At 46.2% G+C, this 18,518-nt stretch overlaps 3 protein-coding genes across 3 annotated transcripts; 2 read left to right on the forward strand and 1 right to left on the reverse strand.

Moving 5' to 3' along the window:
• Positions 1-781: 781 nt before the first annotated feature.
• UA08_06539 (hypothetical protein) lies at positions 782-2,572 on the forward strand (the record flags this gene model as incomplete). The annotated part of the gene is made up of 4 exons (XM_020268827.1): positions 782-873; positions 937-1,020; positions 1,085-1,247; positions 1,316-2,572. The coding sequence occupies 4 exons, from the start codon at positions 782-784 to the stop codon at positions 2,570-2,572; spliced, it is 1,596 nt and encodes a 531-aa protein (XP_020118435.1).
• Positions 2,573-3,334: 762 nt separating this feature from the next.
• On the reverse strand, positions 3,335-12,383 carry UA08_06540 (Serine/threonine-protein kinase tel1; the record flags this gene model as incomplete). Its single annotated transcript, XM_020268828.1, has 7 exons — positions 3,335-3,354; positions 3,425-4,406; positions 4,468-5,529; positions 5,629-6,019; positions 6,082-10,546; positions 10,663-10,970; positions 11,008-12,383. The coding sequence occupies 7 exons, from the start codon at positions 12,381-12,383 to the stop codon at positions 3,335-3,337; spliced, it is 8,604 nt and encodes a 2,867-aa protein (XP_020118434.1).
• Positions 12,384-13,058: 675 nt separating this feature from the next.
• On the forward strand, positions 13,059-18,334 carry UA08_06541 (hypothetical protein; the record flags this gene model as incomplete). Its single annotated transcript, XM_020268829.1, has 5 exons — positions 13,059-13,242; positions 13,315-17,664; positions 17,736-17,891; positions 17,949-18,220; positions 18,284-18,334. The coding sequence occupies 5 exons, from the start codon at positions 13,059-13,061 to the stop codon at positions 18,332-18,334; spliced, it is 5,013 nt and encodes a 1,670-aa protein (XP_020118433.1).
• Between the last annotated feature and the right edge of the window lie 184 nt (positions 18,335-18,518).

Below are 18,518 nucleotides of genomic sequence, written 5' to 3' on the forward strand. Positions count from 1 at the left end.
TAACTACCGCACTGAGCTAGCTCGTTAGTTGAGTGACAGTGACAGGACGGCCTCATCCTAGCCCGTTTTAGCCTCCATCGAGTGGACCGGCCAGCACGCCTAGTTTGCTTTTTTTGCGACTCGCGAGTCTTGCCTCTGGTGCTGCAAGGTGCGTCCATATTACGTGTCATGCCTACAGACAGCTGTTCAACTGTAGATGATAGATATATAAACGCCGTCTTCCTCCTGCAAGGCGGGCGATCTGCTCAGTAATAAACCCCTGACTAGCTGCGAGGCGCTTGGCTACACTGCGTTAGGCACAATTTAACTAAACTAAACGAGCGCGGCAGGGAGCGTGCACCGCCGAACCCTCTTTCCTCGCCGGCTCTTTCTCTCTTCTCTCGTCCCTGCTTCAGTCTTAGCAGGCCATTCGTTACTCTTCTTCTTCTTCTTCTTCTTCTTCCTCCTCCTCCTGCTGCTCCTTGTCAAGCGCCGTTCCCTGCCACAAGGCGGTCGTTCCTTCTCTATTCCCTCGCTCGCGCGCGCGCTCTCTCTCTCTCTTCTTCTTCTTTGGCCCCCTGTTGCCTGCCACTCGTTTCGTCGGATCTCCTGCGGCTTGCCCGGTCTTCATCCGAATTATTTCCTCTCTTCGCTTGCCAAATTCATTCTTTCGCGATTAAATCGACATGCCGAGGCCTTGAACGAACCAAATCAAAAGGATCATCGGCCCCGAGAACTTAGAAGTAGCACAGGCTCCGGAATTGGTTGCGATTGCAATTCGAGCGAGCCCGGGTCGCCCACCATGTCGACATGCATTTCCCTCAAGAATTCAACCTCTTGTTCCGCCTTCAATGCTTCTTCCATATCGACCGACAGTAGCCTGGTTGCTCTCTAGTATGAAATCTTGCACCTTGCCACGGAGTAAAGTTGCGCCGTCTCGCTGACCTAGTATTCTAGTCCATTTCTTCAATACGTCTCAACCGTTTCAGAGTTCGATGAGCAATTGACCAGTTATATCAGTGAGGACTACGTCAAGGAACAGTATGTCTCTCCCGTTGTGCCCTGCAATTGCGCTTTGGAGATTTCTAATGCTATATATTTATAGCTATGGCACTCTCTTGGGTTGCTCGGACCTCAATCTCACCGACACCAGCGATTATTACGCTCGTTACACAACGAGCGTGATTTGTAACGGTATTGTGCAAAACTCCAAGACACCCTGCAATCTGAGTGAAACCGAGTCAATGCCGCTTTGTGCAACCACATGTGTGAGTGAAAGTTCCGAAATGGTCTTTCCTATCTGAGTTGTAACCAAATGCTAATAAGGACTGTTTAGGCTTTGTATGCCACAAGTGAGGAGGAGATTGTGGTTAATAACCAAACATGTGATACAACGCTTTCTACATACATGAGTCAGATCCGCGCCGATTTCACCGACTGCTCGCTGCCTGCCGACTCTTTGACGGGCTCCTGTATTAGCGGCGAGCAAAATGAACCCGACAACTGTGGCTATAGCACGAACCTTGAAGGTCTGTGTAGTTATTGTGCCTCCAGTTCGCCAAACGCCACCGACTCTTGTTGCATCAACTCCGATGCTTCGACTAGCTGCTCTAATGTTACCATCCCGGCAACTTCTTCCTTGCCCCCTCTTTTCACAGCTACTACGACGGCTACCACAACTCCTACCGCATCTAATAATCCAAGTGGTTCTCATCTGTCCGGCGGTCAAATCGCGGGCATTGCCGTGGGATCAGTTGCTGGGTTTGCCCTTGTCGCCGGACTCCTGGGACTCCTATTTTTCTGTTTGCGAAAACATCGCAACGCAACGGACGATGATGTTTTCAATAAGCCTACACCTAAAAGAAGCAATCAGCTCATGCAAATGGCCCCCGTAGCGTCCTCAAAAAGGAGCCTTGAACCCGTCCCTGGCGGCCGCGTTGCAAGAATGTCTGCCCTACAAGCTGAAGCAGATGACTCCGACCACCTAAGTGCCGCTAGAGGCGTATTTCCAGCTGCAGGAAAATACAGTGATACTTCTGATTCGGAGGGATTGATTTCTAGCCCAGAGTCCCGTTCCCGGAGAAGAGCTCCTGTGGCCGGCCGACGTCAGGGCTCGCTGTCTAGTACGTCTGCATTGGGATTAGAAACTGATAGTTCACCTTTGTCAGGCACAGCCGGTCAGTTTTCGTCACCTGAAGGTGTCGCTAGTGGACAATCAGAACAGTTGCCTTATTTCCGGGACTACTATTCACAAGATGACATCCATCCAAACGATAGGGTTTCAGTTCTGTGGGCCTATCAACCTCGTGCTGCTGATGAGTTTGAGCTGGATCGTGGTGATATGCTAAAAATCGTTGGCATATGGGATGATGGCTGGGCGACTGGTGTTAGGATCAACGAGCGAGCAGAGGACTTTTACGATGAGCACAACGCTCAACGAGACAGTGGAGTATCAAATGGATCCCAAGGAAGACGAGATTCATCACCTCAGGCCCGTGGAGAGATTAAAGCATTTCCTCTTGTCTGCGTGTGTCTTCCCCAGCATTGGAGAAAAATCATCGATGGTGATATAGGTCAGGCGGACTCTCCTTAGCTCGCCTGATGCGCTTCAGATTTTGAAACGTTCCATCCGACATTATGCCTTGACGATTGCTTTGTTCACTTCCATCTTTCTGCGGCGTTTTAACGGTGTTGATTTCGGAGGCCTCAGGTATTCACATTCTGTTGGTAAAACTTGTTAAACCCCTGGATCCTGCTCATGAATATTTCAGCAAGCTCAACCCTATCAGTCCACCTCTCGAATTGCAATTCTACCTTTTTTGTTTCTCCATCGATTCGTCGACTTTCTTTATACCCATTTAGCGATGACCTCATAGACTTGGTGGTCTCTGCAAAATTATCTTTCTTCTACGCCAGCGCGCTTTTTGCTTTTCTCTCATCTCCCTTCTATCACAGAATGGGCTGGGTTTTTCTCTTTTAATTCTCTAATTCACATAATTGCCATTCAGATACAATGAAAAGCTTGGCCTACCGCCTTGATTCTTTCCCCCATTACCTCTGACCATTCTCGCTGTGCCTGGTGGGTAAGAGGCTATTGAGGTTGGTTGACTTGGGAAGAAATGACCGAAGAAGTATTTTTCTTGGCGGCTTTCTGTATCTATACTTTTTTTTATCCATTCTATTTTGTATGTAGCGGATGTAGATACAGGTGTCCTTTTACTGCAAATATATTATTTACCATATAGAACGAGTGCATGTCTCGTCTAGGGATCGCTTTCGACTATAAGCCAAATACGGCGTGCGTATCATAGAAAACAATTCACTACCCAAAATTGAACTGAATGAATAAAATTAGCTATGCGTAAGCAGCCCATCCTAACATGGCACGAGTCAAGTTAGCATGTGTTTGAGACAAAAGGGGGGAAACAAAAGAGGGCATACATACCACAATACAAAACTGCCAAATTCCTCTCATCTGTAGCTTGTTGGATGAGCTCGTTAACCGTTGCCGTAACACTGAGAGTCTTGCTAAGTTTCTTTGCTACGACGGTCAATGCTCGATCTGCTTCGCTCGGCTCGTTGTTATTGTTGTTATTCTTCTTTGCAACATTTCCCCCTCCGCCATCGGCCAGTACTGTCGGAGGTTCTCCTCCAGCGTCTTGGTCATCTTGCATGCGTCTCATTCGCAGAGGGGATACAGTCCACATATACAATGGATCGTAGCGGAGGACGTCCAAGATAGTCATGATACTGTATGATTCCTGGCGCAAGGCTTCGAGCGTAAACTCACAGCATCTGCGAAATACTCCTTCTGTCTTGGTGATGCCCATGCCGTCGACCAGGTCTCTGGTCAGTCGGAAGGGGACTACTTCAGGCACAGGAAGAACTCGGCCTTGTTCGAAAGCTACCCCTAAATCAATATGTACTACTTCGCCCGTTTTCTCGTCTAGGAGAATGTTGTGTCCATGTCGATCACCAAGCCCGAGGACGTGTCCCAGTATTGAGATTGCAGCCGTACTCCGAGTGTAAGCCAGTCGCCGGCTGAACCAGTCATCCGGGTTATTAAATTTTTCCATGAAGAAGAATCGCATCACGGGGTGGAAGTGATCTGTTACTTGGCGATAGGTTCTCACCCGCTGCTCGAGTGACCTCGTCTGCACGTCGTTGATATGTTTGCGACACGCGTTGGGTTTCATGTCTCGAGGGAAGTACTTCTGATGCGCTGGCATTAAGTAGTCGTGCAGTGGGATGGTATTTGGGACAAATTCAATTATGCCTGCATTAGAAGTGAGTGGCAGCACCTTGTATGTGCGAATGTTCAAATTGCGTTGTCGAGTGGACCGATGATCTCGTAGCACGTGGCTAACTTGTTCAAAAACCTGTTCCATAATAGCATCTTGCCGCAAGTCGTCATTTCCTCCTTTCACCTATAGATAAATCATTAGCCTTCTTATGTCTCTTCCGAGGGTAACGCAGTGGTGGCCTTACTAGCTGCTTGTAACGCAGCCCGTTGGTAGCAAGGACGGCCACTATCTTGGGCGCGCTTATACCGGAAGCCACTGCAAATTCAGACTGAAACTTGACAACCTTTGGTATGTCACCGTAGTCGCAATCCACCCGAAGCTCTATCTTCATGCTAGGCGGCGGGAGTCTTTGATTGTTGACGTCTTGTTCTAGTCGAAGGCCAGTGGGAAGCTTCCTGAGCGGGACTTTTGCACCGCTCTTAATCTTGTCGTCCAATTTTTCTGTGGCAAATCTCACATAGCAGATGTTGTTATTATGTATGGACATCCACATGGGGCCAGCAGACGCATCATTTTTCAGCTTTTCAACCACCCTGCCTGCGGCCTGGTTACGAGATAATGCTGCCTGGTCTCTGCTCCCTTTTGACTTGCTATGGGCGAAAATCTGGTACATGCCATGATATGGGTGGTCCACGCATATACGGAAAACAAGTGCAGATAAGAGGCTTTGGAATAAATCAGATTGATCCAGAAGACGGGAGGACAGTTGGTTCATCAATGGAGCAAACTTTCGACTTGGCACCTTGCTTAGGTACTTGCCCACAGACTCGTTTGCTTTCAAATCGCTAGATTTGTCAAGCCAAATGGCACAAAATCTTAAAGCGTCATTTTTGTAGCTATCGCATGCTCTCAGGGATAGCAAGTAGTTCTCAAGACATTGTTGTAGGAATGCTTGGCGGCTATTTTTGAGCCTTTGAAACTCGCGGTCATCAAGATCGAACCATCCTTTTGCTTTGTTATAATGCATCTTTAACTGATTCTTTTCTTTACCATCAGCAACGTTCATCATTTGCTGAAGGGCTATAACTTCTTGTTCTTTGCGGTCACGAAGCTGTTCAATGCGCTTAAAATCTTCCAGGCTATCCTGATTTAAAAGCTGCTGGTCACAGAACAACGCAAAACGGTGAAAAACACCACCAGCTTCTTCGCCTTCGGTATTGCCCCGAAGCTCCTTCACCGCAGGCACTAAATATTCCTCAATTATGGCATCAGGTTTCTCCAGGCGTGCTTCTGCGACATGGTGTCCCTGTGATAACTGTTAGCTGTTGTCTATCATCGTACAAAATGACCAACGAAGTTTCTGTTATAAAGACAAGAAATAATGGCAAATGAATAGAAAACATACTAGACTAGCTAGAACTTCTGCCCGACTAACCACAAGCGCCTGTCTTTGGAGGTCGCCCTGCTCGTTCAGTTGTTGTAGCATGCGAATGGAAGTAGTCATTTCACCCTGGTCCCAAAGAACGTTGGCCATATCAAATTTTGCTGCTCCTTCTATACTTATACCAAGTTCCGAACACGGCTTCACTAGTTTTGAAAGTGAAATAGCAGATTTTAAAGCTTCTTGGGATCCTTCAAGATCTCGGCTCACTTGGAAGGACTCTCTCAGAGCCTTGGCTTCAAAAAGCTGCGACATACGCGATGTCAACTTGAGAGCGGATTTCACATAAGGCCGCTTATTGATAGATGAGAAGAGGGCGCTTCGACAGAATAAAATGTGTGCAATGTCCTGGAAACTATTTTGTGAAGAATGAAAGTTAATTAATTACTCACAACTCAAAATTAAAGTTGAACATACTTTTCAGTTTGAAACCAAGACGTCCTTGATGTAATTCTATTCCACAGATCTTCTATCTGCGTTGGGGTGGTAGACCGTAGGATGTCATCCACTTCAGTCAAGAGGCCAAGTGCTCGCATTGAATCACGCAGCGCTGTCACAGAACGATTTCTGTCCTGGGAATGATCAAGAATTTCTAGGAAGCAATTATCATTGAATTTGAGAATATCTTTCATCACGCTAGCAGTGTTGAGATTCTGGAATGCCTTGAACAAAACGCTCATGGCAGAGCTGTTTGATGGTAGGGCAGGAATATCCCATTGTTGTAGGCTTATGGCTGTTGATAATAAATGATCTGTATTTGTAGCCGCTCCTTCTGCATTATTTGGAATAGCAAGCATGGCACTAGCAACACCATGAAGATTGGTTGCGTTAAGAGCTTTGAATACCCCATAGGTGTTTCCCTCGCCATTTAGTCGTAGGTCGCTGTCATACTGAGCGCCTTGGAAAATCAAATTCTTGAAACCTGCGCCTTCATATGCTAGCTTCTCCATGACTGACTCTAGAGTGGCATCTTGTTGTATTCCATAAAACAGATCGGGGTCGCTTATCTTCCTGTAAACATCATGCAATAAATCTGTTGGAGGCAAGTATTTCACAATAGAAGATCGACGACTAGTGCTGACAGTTCGAGAAGCCTGAATTTCGATGAAAATCAAAGCAGTTTTATGCATTCTACATTGAACCGCTGCAGAGGCTGCTAAACTGTAATCGATATCCAACCACTCTTCACGTTCAACTATTGTTGACTCTTGCGGTCTCTGCTGTTGACGAAGATAGAGAATTGCATTCAAGACTATTTGGCCATGCGCAATAGTCGCTTCAGTAATAGTATGAAGAACGTCATTGAAAATCTTCGAGACTTTCTCTCGACACACCTGTTTCTGCCCGCTTTCCAAGAGTAGTACATCATGTAGAACAAACGGGAGGAGCCTCACAGATATATCAGGTATATTAAAGAGGACTTCACTCAGATGACCGATAACAGGATCATCTTCAGCTGAACTTGCCAGTGCTAATGTCAAGTCCCTAGCCCACTGAGTAGATGTCGTTGGTATTTCAAGTTTTAGGGTTGGCCAAGATTTGTTGTTCGTGGTTTGACGAACACGAGTGGGAATAGTAGGGCAATGATAGGGTTCCCAGATGAGTGCCTTCATAAGAGATGATGGAATAACATTCTCACACTGTTCGAGATCTGGGATTTTAGAAATTTTGCTCATGATAAGTTGCAAAGTTCCTTCCACAAGCCCCAAGTTGGAACGGTCACTACCTGAAAGAGTTTCACAAAGGACCTGCAAGATAGCAACCTTCGATACAAGAAATGGGTCTGAATCTTGCATAGTTTGTGATTGAGATGGGATTGCTTCCATATTCTGCTCTCGAAGCAATTCGTCACTGACTTGCCCAGTTGCTGCGAACGCTCGTCCAAGCACTCGAGCAGCCCACAGCCGGTATCCTCTATCAGTTAGCCCATTCTGAATGCTTTGCCAGACAGCGACACTATGTCTAGATGACTCGCTATCATCCCCCAGGATGTCATTGAATAAGTCTGAAGACATCCTAAACTCAACACAGAGCAGCGAGAGAACAAGATCAGACACTGATGGGCTCAAGAGCCTCTTACTGGAGGCTCTGTCACGAAGCAGCTCGAGCAGAAGCTCACTTTCATATGTACCCTTTTCAGAATTGCCTGTATTGCAAATATGCTTCGACGATCTCACCATTCGCCGCAATGACTCTGCAGAATGTTCATCAAGATTCGTTGGTCGATAGTCCTCCAGATAGTCCCCGAGCCACTGTCGAAATTTTTGAAACTTGGATAGGACTGTCTTGAATTGACTCTCTTGGGTGGTGCTTTCCGGTGAGGATCGCAGAAAATTTCTCAATGATACAAGCGTCGACACAGCAACACCTGCAAGAAATCCTGGATGTCCAGTGAGATATGATTTTCCCGACTCGAGAAGATACCAAAACAGACCCAGTGCATCCTCGGAGCAATGAAAATCTGTCAGGTACGGCCGAAGTGCATTTAAAAGCTGCTCCAGGGGGTAATCTTGAGACATGATCGGTCCAGAAACGCAGACCAGAATCCGAATTTTTCTAAGAACTGCACAGGCGTGAAGAGACCCAAGGGCAGGGTCCATAGAGTCAAGAAGCATACGGCATACAAACGAGACCATCGCTGGCGTCCACATAGATTTTAGGTCATACCCAGCTCGTTTGCAGATATATTCAAGCTCGTCGAGAAGATATCGAGCCCTGAATGACGGCTGCTGATTGCCTGGAAGTACAGAAGCAGAGAGACTTTTTCCTGTGATACGCTTGAGGATTTCAGCCGCGTAGCCAAAACTAGGTCGTTTTGCAAATGCACGTTCAATTTGTTCTTCCTGGGAAAGTGATTTGAAAAGGGCACCAATAATTTCGGGAAATTTCATCTCAACTGACTGTGCGAATTGATCTATACCAAGAACTTTCTTTACTCGGCTCTCCACTCCCTTAGGCTGACTATCCTGAGAAGGCGGTAGGCTGATATCACGAGCCACTGTGTAAGCTTCAGCTTTATGGAATGATTCATGCAATAACACAGTGAATGGCTTTTCAAGATGCTTAGCTACCTCCTCGGCATCATGATCGCTAGCTCTCATCATGATTTGTCCAACCAATTCATCCTGAGAATCTTGAAGCATCTCCTTTAGACTCGAGTAACCAAATATTGTGAAAGGCATTGAAAATATAGACTGGGTCTCAGTCCAAGTGTAAAGAATTTGAGGCATAAAAAGCCGGAAAATATCTTTTGGTTCCCGTAGTCTTAATGAGCGAGAGACATCTAACAGACACTTTTGAGCGTACCGGGTTGATGCGGACACTTGCGCAGGAGTTTCAAAGATATGGTAGATGCTTCTTCGGAGAAGAGTAGGCCATCGCGATGCTAAGCACCCAAGAATATAAAGTCGTAAGGCAATACCTTCATTCCAATCCGGGTCTGTAGGCAGACTCTCCAGGACATCGTCAAAAATCTTCTCGTGGTCTTTGAGAAGAAAGCGACTGAACACATTGGAGATACAGCTGGCAATCGTGAATTTCACCATTGTATCGCCATCACGAAGAATGTTGAATAAGCTTGTCCGAGGGGAGGGGCCCGCGTTGTCCACGCTGAAAGTAGGGTTCAAAAAGATGACTTTCTCTAGCAAGCGAGAGAGAGCAATCAAGACTCTGGATGACCCCTTTTTCTTCTTTATAAACACTTGTATAAACCAACCGTACAGGTCCGCAGCAGAATCATTGAGATCGTCACTCTCATTTCTGGTCCACGAATCAACGAAACACTCCATCATGTGAATAGAGAAGCACTGTGCGCTTTCACATCGCTCTAATTGATACGTCTGTAAGCAAATTTCTCCAAAATGCTCCACGATTTCCAGTATATCAGTACGGGTAAAACGGTGAGACTCTTGAAAAAGCCGAGACAAAAGTCTTCGCGCTGACAAGACATCCACGTCATTCAGGGATTTCAAGTAACCCAAAAGTGAGGTCTCATTTGAGGGTCCTATTACTTTCGCTGATTTGTCACCAAGGAGAAAGAGAGTAAGTTGTATCGATAGGCAGTGCTCAAAGGTGTTCATTTCAGGAAATGCACAACAATCGTGCCGGTTATAACACAAGATGACATTGCTTGCTAGCTCATCCTGCTGGGACGAGGAAGCTTCATCGAAGTCCATTGCGTCAGGGTCATCCAAGTAGGCATCTTCTTGTTTTGATTTACTCCTTTTCAGAGTGTCAACGAGAGGGAGGGCAAGGTCGCGTAAAGCTCGTGATGTAGGATCCGCATAATCTAGTGCACATGAGCCAGATGAAACCACGGGCGATAGAATGCTTAGGCATGCCTGCATAAGGCCGTCCCTTGACGGGATGTGATTACAGATATCTGACCAAAGGCGAAAGCCAGATTTCCGTAAATCGGTGACACGCTTACTCTGAGGTTGAGGAAGACATTCAACAAATAGTGCGACAACAATGCATGCAGAAACCACAATCTTGAATATGTCTGTTGTAATGTAGTGTGACTTTTCTTCGGACATCATCTTCCACGCCTGTGAAAAAGTATCTACCTTTGTTTGCAGCAATTCTATCGCGATATGATCATTTGCGTCACTTCTGGCTGAAGATTCCAATGACAGGAATGTTTCTTCGAAATACCAAAGATCATTTAGGATGGCTTGGTTGTCAAACGAAAAGAGGTAATCTTTAAGTGATTTTCTCTCACGATGGCGAAACCAAGCGCTTGAAATGGTAGCTACTGTACCCTGATACTCTAGATTGCGTAGAGATGCCGTCTTGTTAGTAATCGAGAGTAGAAAGCTAAGAAAATTTGCCGGGCGGGCGAATAAAGCGACTTGCGCAGCTTGAATTTTCTCGCTTCCAGCACCTATGTTTGTTATAAGTCAGGAATTGTAACTAATAGACGGGGAAGAAGGACAAAAAGAATACCAAAGTTCCACAAGCTCCGTAGCCAATTGCAAGCATTTTTTGCAGAATCTATACCAAGGCCAGACGCTGTATGTAAGCGTTTGTTGAATATTCTGGCCAGAAGTAGCAAGGAGGTGTCACACAAAGCTGATGGTCCATTGATATCCATACTGGACAACATCAACCGTATTGTATCCGTTGCCTCTGCGTTCTCAACGAGCTCTAAGCGCAAAATAGTCTCCATTAAGGCGCAGGCAGCTCTCGTATTGACCTGGGAAGCACATGCCCGAGATGATAGATCCCATATTTGCTTCCAATGTGATTTAAGCAACGAAGATCTCGAAATGTCGCTTAACGCGATACTGCCAGAATTGTCAACAAGACTATCATTTGTAATAGTTCAAATACGAAGTTACCTACTTTGCTATGGTTAACAAAGTCCAATTCGCCGTGGAAGGATTGTCGTCTATAATGTTCACAGCTAAGCGACTCAAAATAGAAGCCTTAACTTCGACAGATATTTGGTTTGCTAAAAAGGATACCAATTGTAAACAATACCCTCTCCTTAATCCGGTAGAGGTGATGCATTCTCGTGACAAATCATCCATGCGTGATGATAGACGTGGTCTCTTGTTTGGTGCCGACTCATCATCATTGGGCTTTGAAAATCGGTCTGATGCGTTGTCAATGACGCTGATTAGACTTGAAATCGTCCACAGCAAAGTCCAGTTGTGTTCAGATCTCGTATTACCAAGGCGAGGTCCAAAAAGACGAAATTGTTTGATGCAGTCATCGCTTTGATAAAAGACTAGATCTTCAATTTGCAAGTGCTCTTTGTCCGGACGTTTAAGATATTCAGATTCTAAAGTCTCTAGGAGATCCTCAAGTGTTTGAAATGATGTCTGCAATAAAGATGACTCTGCGTTGATATGCAGAAGATCCATGCACAACATCATGGTAACGAGGGCTTCATCCTTCACAGCCAATGACTTTGTTAGCCAAAGGCGACGAATGACAGGAAATATATCCGGGATAATTTCCTCGACTAAGGCGCATTGATCGCATATAACTCTTTCGAGGGTGTTGTTAATAGCTTTTAGAGCCTGGTGGGCGTTGGCTGCTGTCGACTGAGATAGATATACTAAGAGCTCACTCATGAGCTGTCTAGCAATGTCTTGTAAAGGAGCAGTTGGTGTCGAAGTAAGAAGTTGAATGCACAACACGGCTTCGTCGGAGATACTTCTAGTTGCTTGTGATATTGAAGACGATGCATTTCGAGCAGAAATCGATCGACTAGGCGTCAGTCGACTACTTTCGGCATTCAAGACCTCAGATGATGAGCGATAGCTCGTTCGGATACTAAGTAGGATTCCCTCATTTCCGGCCTGACTGAGACACAGAAGGCAAAGCGTAGCAGCATCAATCCAGTCACTTTCGGTTAGATGTTCCACATGGGCTGGATATTCCAGAAGCAGTCTAAGGCCTTTGATGTAGTCGTGTCCAAGGAGCTCCCATAATCCATCTCCTGGCCGGTTTATAGTTTGGACAACATGATCAATTATGGCATGGACTGTTTTTGTCCGTAAAAGAGGGACAGATACCTCTATTGTAGCTCTGAATGCAGAGGCACACAGTGGAAGACGAGACACAGATACGCTTCTGGAGCTCGGTTTGCTCGAGCGGTTGTGTATTGATTTCTCAATAGCAACACAGCGAAATAGCGCCTCGAAAATTCTATGATATGATTTATCATTCAGTCCTTCGCTATGCGTTGCTCGACAGTCAGTACAAGCCATACTCAAGAGAGGGCAATACCTTACAAGTTATGGCCTTTTAAACCAAGAATTCTCTTCAGATCTATGCCAATCAGGTCATGCCAACTTCCAAGGTTCCAAAAATCCACAGGGGAGTTCCGTACCGTTTAAAGCTTCTGTGCGGTCTCTCTGCTTGTCAGAAGAGAGACGCGCAACTGTCTCACTCAGACTTGATTCAGCCATTAGTCTGCATATCCAACATGGTCAAGACAGGCCAGCAAGTGAAAAGCGCATGCATCATAACATGTTGTTGGTATATAAAAGTATGTATTTCGCTGTGTCAGAGTCGTTGGCACTTAGCAGGCCATTCTAGCATGCGAAACGTTTCTATCCATAGAATATGTGAACAACTGAGTGATGGAATTCTGGCGAAAAGCGATGGGACGGAAGAAGATAGATATATTTACTCAGAGGAGAGAAATCAGATGGAAAGATTGTTGATTTCAGTTCACCCACGGCCGGAAGGGAAGCTCCGCACCTGCAGAATTTAGAAAGCTCGAGTGGAGATTGGCCGCCGCCGCGATCTTTCTCCGCCTGCACTTTTTGCCCGCGTCAAACAAGCAACAACAGCTAGGATCGCGCTGAGAAACGAAGCCAGGCAGGCTTACTTTTCTCCTCCCAGTCGTTCCATTTTCTATTCCAGATATTGACCGGACTATGGATGGCATTGAATCCCTGGGAGGCCTGCGTGGCCTGTATCAAGACCTCTCAGTCATTACCGATTCTTCGATGGTCAACATTGAACGTCTTTGTCTCGAACTAGAATCTCACCTTCATGATTTTCGCATACTCCTGGACAAGCCGCCGAAGAATGACAACAGTCGTAAATCGGTCCTGACAGGTGAGTGAGAGTGCTGATCGCGATTCTCAGATCTGTGAGGGGACCAGTGCTGACTGGCTTATGTCTGCCCAGGAAAATTAACAATTGAGGACGTCGAATATGCGATCAATCCCGACTTTCAGCAAGGAGCCTTGCAACTTGCTGATGCGCTGAATCTTGACGAACTTGAAGCAGCCAGTCTTTTCATGGCGGCGCAAGAGGAGGCTCAGCAGCTCGATAGGACGCCGCTCATTACTGCCATCATGCGCTTTCACGAACGTCGACACTTCTTGCTCGAATGCTTGCGCTTGATCTTTCAAGAGTCGTTTGATGTGGAACGAGAGGAGATACAGGAATTGATGCAAAATATGGTCGCTCATATCCTCGAAACAAAAGAGGGAACATTTCGCAATGCGTCTCTCTTTGTAAGGAAATGCTTTGCAGCTATGGAAGAAATGGAGAGGTGGTTGACTCTCATCGCTGATCAAATTCAAAAAGTCTCCATTGTTGGCCAGGCCGACGATGCCGATATCACGGAGGCCTTTGAGTACCAACGTGCGAGTTTAATCCAGCAACACGAGTCTCTGGGAGCCACTGTCTGCTACCTCTTCAAAGGAACGTACACCTCTTCCGAAGATGTTCGATTTCTATTAGATCGTATGCGGAAACTAGACCGATTTGATTTGCTTCTAGTGCATTACATCCCCGCAATCATTGCTTCACTCGTTCAATACGGTTCTCCTAGCGGATCTGGCACGCAGCGTGAGGCTCGAAGCCTCCATTTGGCAGTTATTTCCACCAAAGATAGCAGCGTATGGGCCCTCGCTTCCTTCCATGCGGCTGTGATAGCCTGGTGGCTATCGGTCTACAGCGGATGGTATTTTGATTCGGGCCCAGCCTCGCCCTTACAAGGCGTTGATCTTGAAAAGGAGGCAGAAGAGCGAACCAAGCTCTTTAAGGATTGCCTAGATGACGGAGCTCTTGAATTTATGCTCGCCATTTGTGCGAGTGTTGACAATGAGGAATGGAATCATCCAGCCAGAAATGAACTAGTGAGCCTCTTGTTGAAAGAAAGCCAGGCCTTTGTGCTAGACACCGACACTGTCTCTGAATTTTTGAAATCACTTTTAATGGAGCATTTTGATACATTTACAGAGTCATGCATCGCCAATATGCCAAATGCTGTTCGAATGCTGAAGACCGACGAAGATGCTCAGCGCCTAGACCAAATCACTGCACTTAGGGATGGGCTCAATTCTAGCTTGCACCGTGGTGTATTAGAAGCGCGCACGCACTTGGAAACTTTCCTGGTCATAATGGCATTTGCCTTTGAGGGTCGGCATGATCCCGCGCAGGAGTTCTGGGCCGATACAGATGGCAATCTATACGGCTTCCTACAGTGGGCATCGAAACGGCAGACTGTTCCACGCGTTAGTGCCTTTTGTGAAATGTTGTGCTCGATTTCGGAAGGTGAAGACAACGCGATAGCGGCACATAGATTTCTATCTGAAGAAGATAAACAGATGTCCGTTAAATTCAGGCGTTCGCCTTCCATGAACTGGAGCCAAATGTTCGCGGAACTTCAGCTCTACGCGACAAAGGTTACTGAAAAGCCCTCGGCATCAAATCAAATACTTCACACGCGAAAATCGGAAAACGCCGACATGAACGAACCGGAAAGTCCTGTAATGCTCACTTGTTACCTTCGACTCATTGGGCATTTATCCAAACAAAGTAGCACTATTAGAGAGTGGATGCTACACCATCCTAGCTTCAACGTCGTTAGCACACTATTAACTCTGTGTAGTGGCTCTATCCCCACACATCTCAGAGCAAGCGCATTTGGTACTCTCAAAGCTTTGATGACAGACCGCACGTCAAACCATGGCAACGATATGTGGCTAGCTCTTGACCAGTGGATCTCGGGCGCCGCAGCAAACGCTTCCGGGCTAGCAAAGGCACCGATACTCTCCAACCAACCGGCCTGGCACGAGCGGCATGCATTTCAAAAGATTGGAGAAAGTTTTGATCAAACAAACTCCTTTGTTGAGTTGGTTCACTCACTGGTTACGCCGACATCTGATCTACCCGATAAGCAACTCGCGCTACCATTCCCAGAGGCTCTAGGAGCATCGTACCGAATGCCCGGCATTGAACCATACATCGATTTCATTATAGGTCATGCATTTGCACGTAAAATCCCCGACGTCAGCGAGGCGCAGGGGAGACTGCTTGCACTGAACTGTCTAACTTTTGTGGCCACCTGCCTGGCAACATTCAATGAAAACCTGGTGGGCATTGCCCACCAACCTGCCGCCAGCCCAGAAACGAGCATAAATTCTTCGGATCTCAACAATTACATTCGTCTACATCCATTTGCCCGGGTCTTCGAGTGGCTATTCAATGAAGACGTGCTCAAGACCCTTTTCGTGACAGCTAGGCAAGATGCATCCGAAGTGGCAAAGGCAGCGTCCGACTCAGTCCTCATACAATCTTTAGTGAAGAGCGTGGAGGTGATGAATTTGCTCTTGGACCTTCAATCAACATACCTTAACATTGTACGCCCACAACTTAGAAACCAGATAACTACAGCTAAGGCCACTGTGGCAAATTCGGCTCTTGCCTCATTTGAGGACAGCATTCTGAACAATCTTCCTTTGATACCTGATCTATGTCTCTATTGCGGGACTGGTCATCAACAGCTCACGGTTGTTTCTATGGCATTGCTGGAGAAACTTTCGAGTTCTAGGAAGCTCAACAAGTCTACAGCAACATTTCTCGTTACTTGGAAATCACCGAACAGAATTGTGGAAGTTCTCAGTACAGAAGTTGATGCAGATAGTGTATCTCGGCCATTAGTCAATCAGATGCAACCTGATCCTAGGGAGCTTGACTATGGCCCCACGTCGTCTGGATATTTGATTCGAGAAGGACTTCTGGGGCTGCTGAATAGCTGTCTTGCCATGATCACAGACAGGCCCAATATTGCACATTTGCTTCTTGGATTTTCCTGTGTAGGCAGCACACTCGATGTGGACTCGAAGAGCCTCTTTGCCAAGGGCATGTCGTTACTTCATGCTGTGATCAACTTCATACAGACATATCCTACCGAAATCGACGGAAATATCCTATCATGGACTGTTCATTCCAAGCGCCTGGCTTTCGAGGTTTTGAGACATCTTTGGTCATCAAAGTTGTCGTCTGCCTTTGTCCTGACCGAGCTTCGCATGAGTCGCTTTTTGACAGTGTCTTTTATTAACCAGCCCCTTGTTAATCTCGACACACTCTGGGACGAATTTCCCTCCTTCGCAGAAGAATTTTGGCTTTCTGATTCCGCAAGTGCTCTCTCTGAATTCCTAGCTTACCGTAGTCATTTGTATGACTATGCGGCTACCGAAATCCGAGCTGCTTCAAAGTTGGGATCGCAAACACTGCAACTGGACATTCTGTCGACATTGCTTGGAATGTCACTTGTTGAAAACGGGGAGACAATACCTCATGCTACCGTCTTTGATCTTTTCGACTTCGCAGACTTGAAAATTTCGCATGGCCTATTACTCCCTAAATTGCATTTCCTCCAGGGAGTGGATTTTGAAATTTGTGCCAAACCCCAATCTGACAGCTCTCTTATATTGTATGATCTTGATGCAGCCCATGAACTCATCCAATTGAGGCGGAAAGAATTTGTAGGGAGCAATCCAGTCCGGCCACAGGAGGAAGAGCAATTTCAACTAGAAGCAGAACACGTTCTCGTCTTCTTGCGCGTAATAAATGTGGAGAAACAGATACATTTCAATCGGTTTCTTGCTATCCGTTCGTGGGCTGAACTTATCACAACAATGGTCATTTCATGTGATATGGAAGAGGGGCGGCGGAGGACTTTTGTACTTCAAGCAATCAGTTTGATTACGCCAAAACTTGAAGTTGCTATGACTGAGAATGTGGCCGAAGCAATTCAGCTTTCTCAGTTAGCGGAAACCCTCATAAGCAAACTTGGAAGTTCAACGTCAGCAAGTCAGCCTAGTCGTGGGGGTGATTTGATCGATGAGAAACTCTACCAACTATTCCAAATCAGCATCCGAGGCGTCTCTTTGGCCATCGGAGATGTATCTCTCCGCGAATCTTTCTATAACATCTGTGCTCATTATATTTCTCGAATCACAAAGACACCCGGCTCTATACACCAGAACTTGCGGCGTCAGTGCCAACAAGCTGTCAAGGCTTCCGGCGTTTCCTTGATAGAGGTTGTTAGCGACGACGCGTATGCTGGGCAGGATACTTGCAAAGTGTCTGCTATACTCCTTTTGAATCTGCTTGCTGAGTTAGATGCCCAAGAAGGTTCCCATTTGTTGGCAGAGACAATATCCCAATCCAACTACCTTAGCATGTTTCTGGATTCTATTAAGTTCCTGTCTTCGGAATTTAGAGATGCTCAGGCGCATGGTATGTTCAAGGCATTTCCCTTTCACAAATCGCAAATGAGGACAAGCGAGTATGCTGATTATGATTTCCAGATGTGCCCCTATTGATATCGTTCTACCACGCACTCCTTTCATTCCTCCAGAAACTTTGTCAGACGAAGATTGGGGCGACTCTTGTGCTGAATGCTGGGCTTTTTGCTTCAATCCGAGAGTCACGACTCTTCGCTGCTGATCCAGATATTGGAATAGGTCAGCTTTTCACAGTTCATTGGTGGTGTAAAATAATGGCACTAACAACAAGCGTAGACATGGATAACCCGGATGCTTTACGGAATTATTATGAACTTCTTGCCGCAATGTTGCGAGTTATCGTCCTAGCAGTATTTTCCCGGGGTCTTCACAACGAACAGATCATGGATCACACACGGAACTTCCTTACGGAAAACAGGCCCAGTATGGTCGGCATATTCAAGCGCCATGCCAAGATAGGTGGGGAGGTGTCTTCAAATCATCGTGAGGTGATCCAAAGCCTTGTCAAAGCTTATGTAGCACTAATTGGTGCTGCTGGTTTTGTGGAGGTAAGTGTTTGGGATTTGAAGATTCTCGCTATGCTCCCACATACTAATGCGTTTTATATTTAGTTCGAGGACCAGGACTTAGAACAAAGCACAGAACAGAGGGTCTTCTCCTAGGGTGATTTTAGGATGCTCATATTTTTGCTTGCCGGTGTTGAGGGTCATGGACATTAGAAAAGTCATTGGAAGGAGTTGAATTGCATGTAGCCAGCCAGCTAGTTGAACCAATCTTAGTGTTTATTGCCCACGTTTGTGAGGTAGATTTGTCTCTACTTATGTAAGGTCGAAAGAGAGTAAATAC

The sequence above is a fragment of the Talaromyces atroroseus genome (genome assembly GCF_001907595.1).
Source record: "Talaromyces atroroseus strain IBT 11181 chromosome Unknown scaffold_9, whole genome shotgun sequence".
Taxonomy (NCBI): Eukaryota; Fungi; Ascomycota; class Eurotiomycetes; order Eurotiales; family Trichocomaceae; genus Talaromyces; species Talaromyces atroroseus.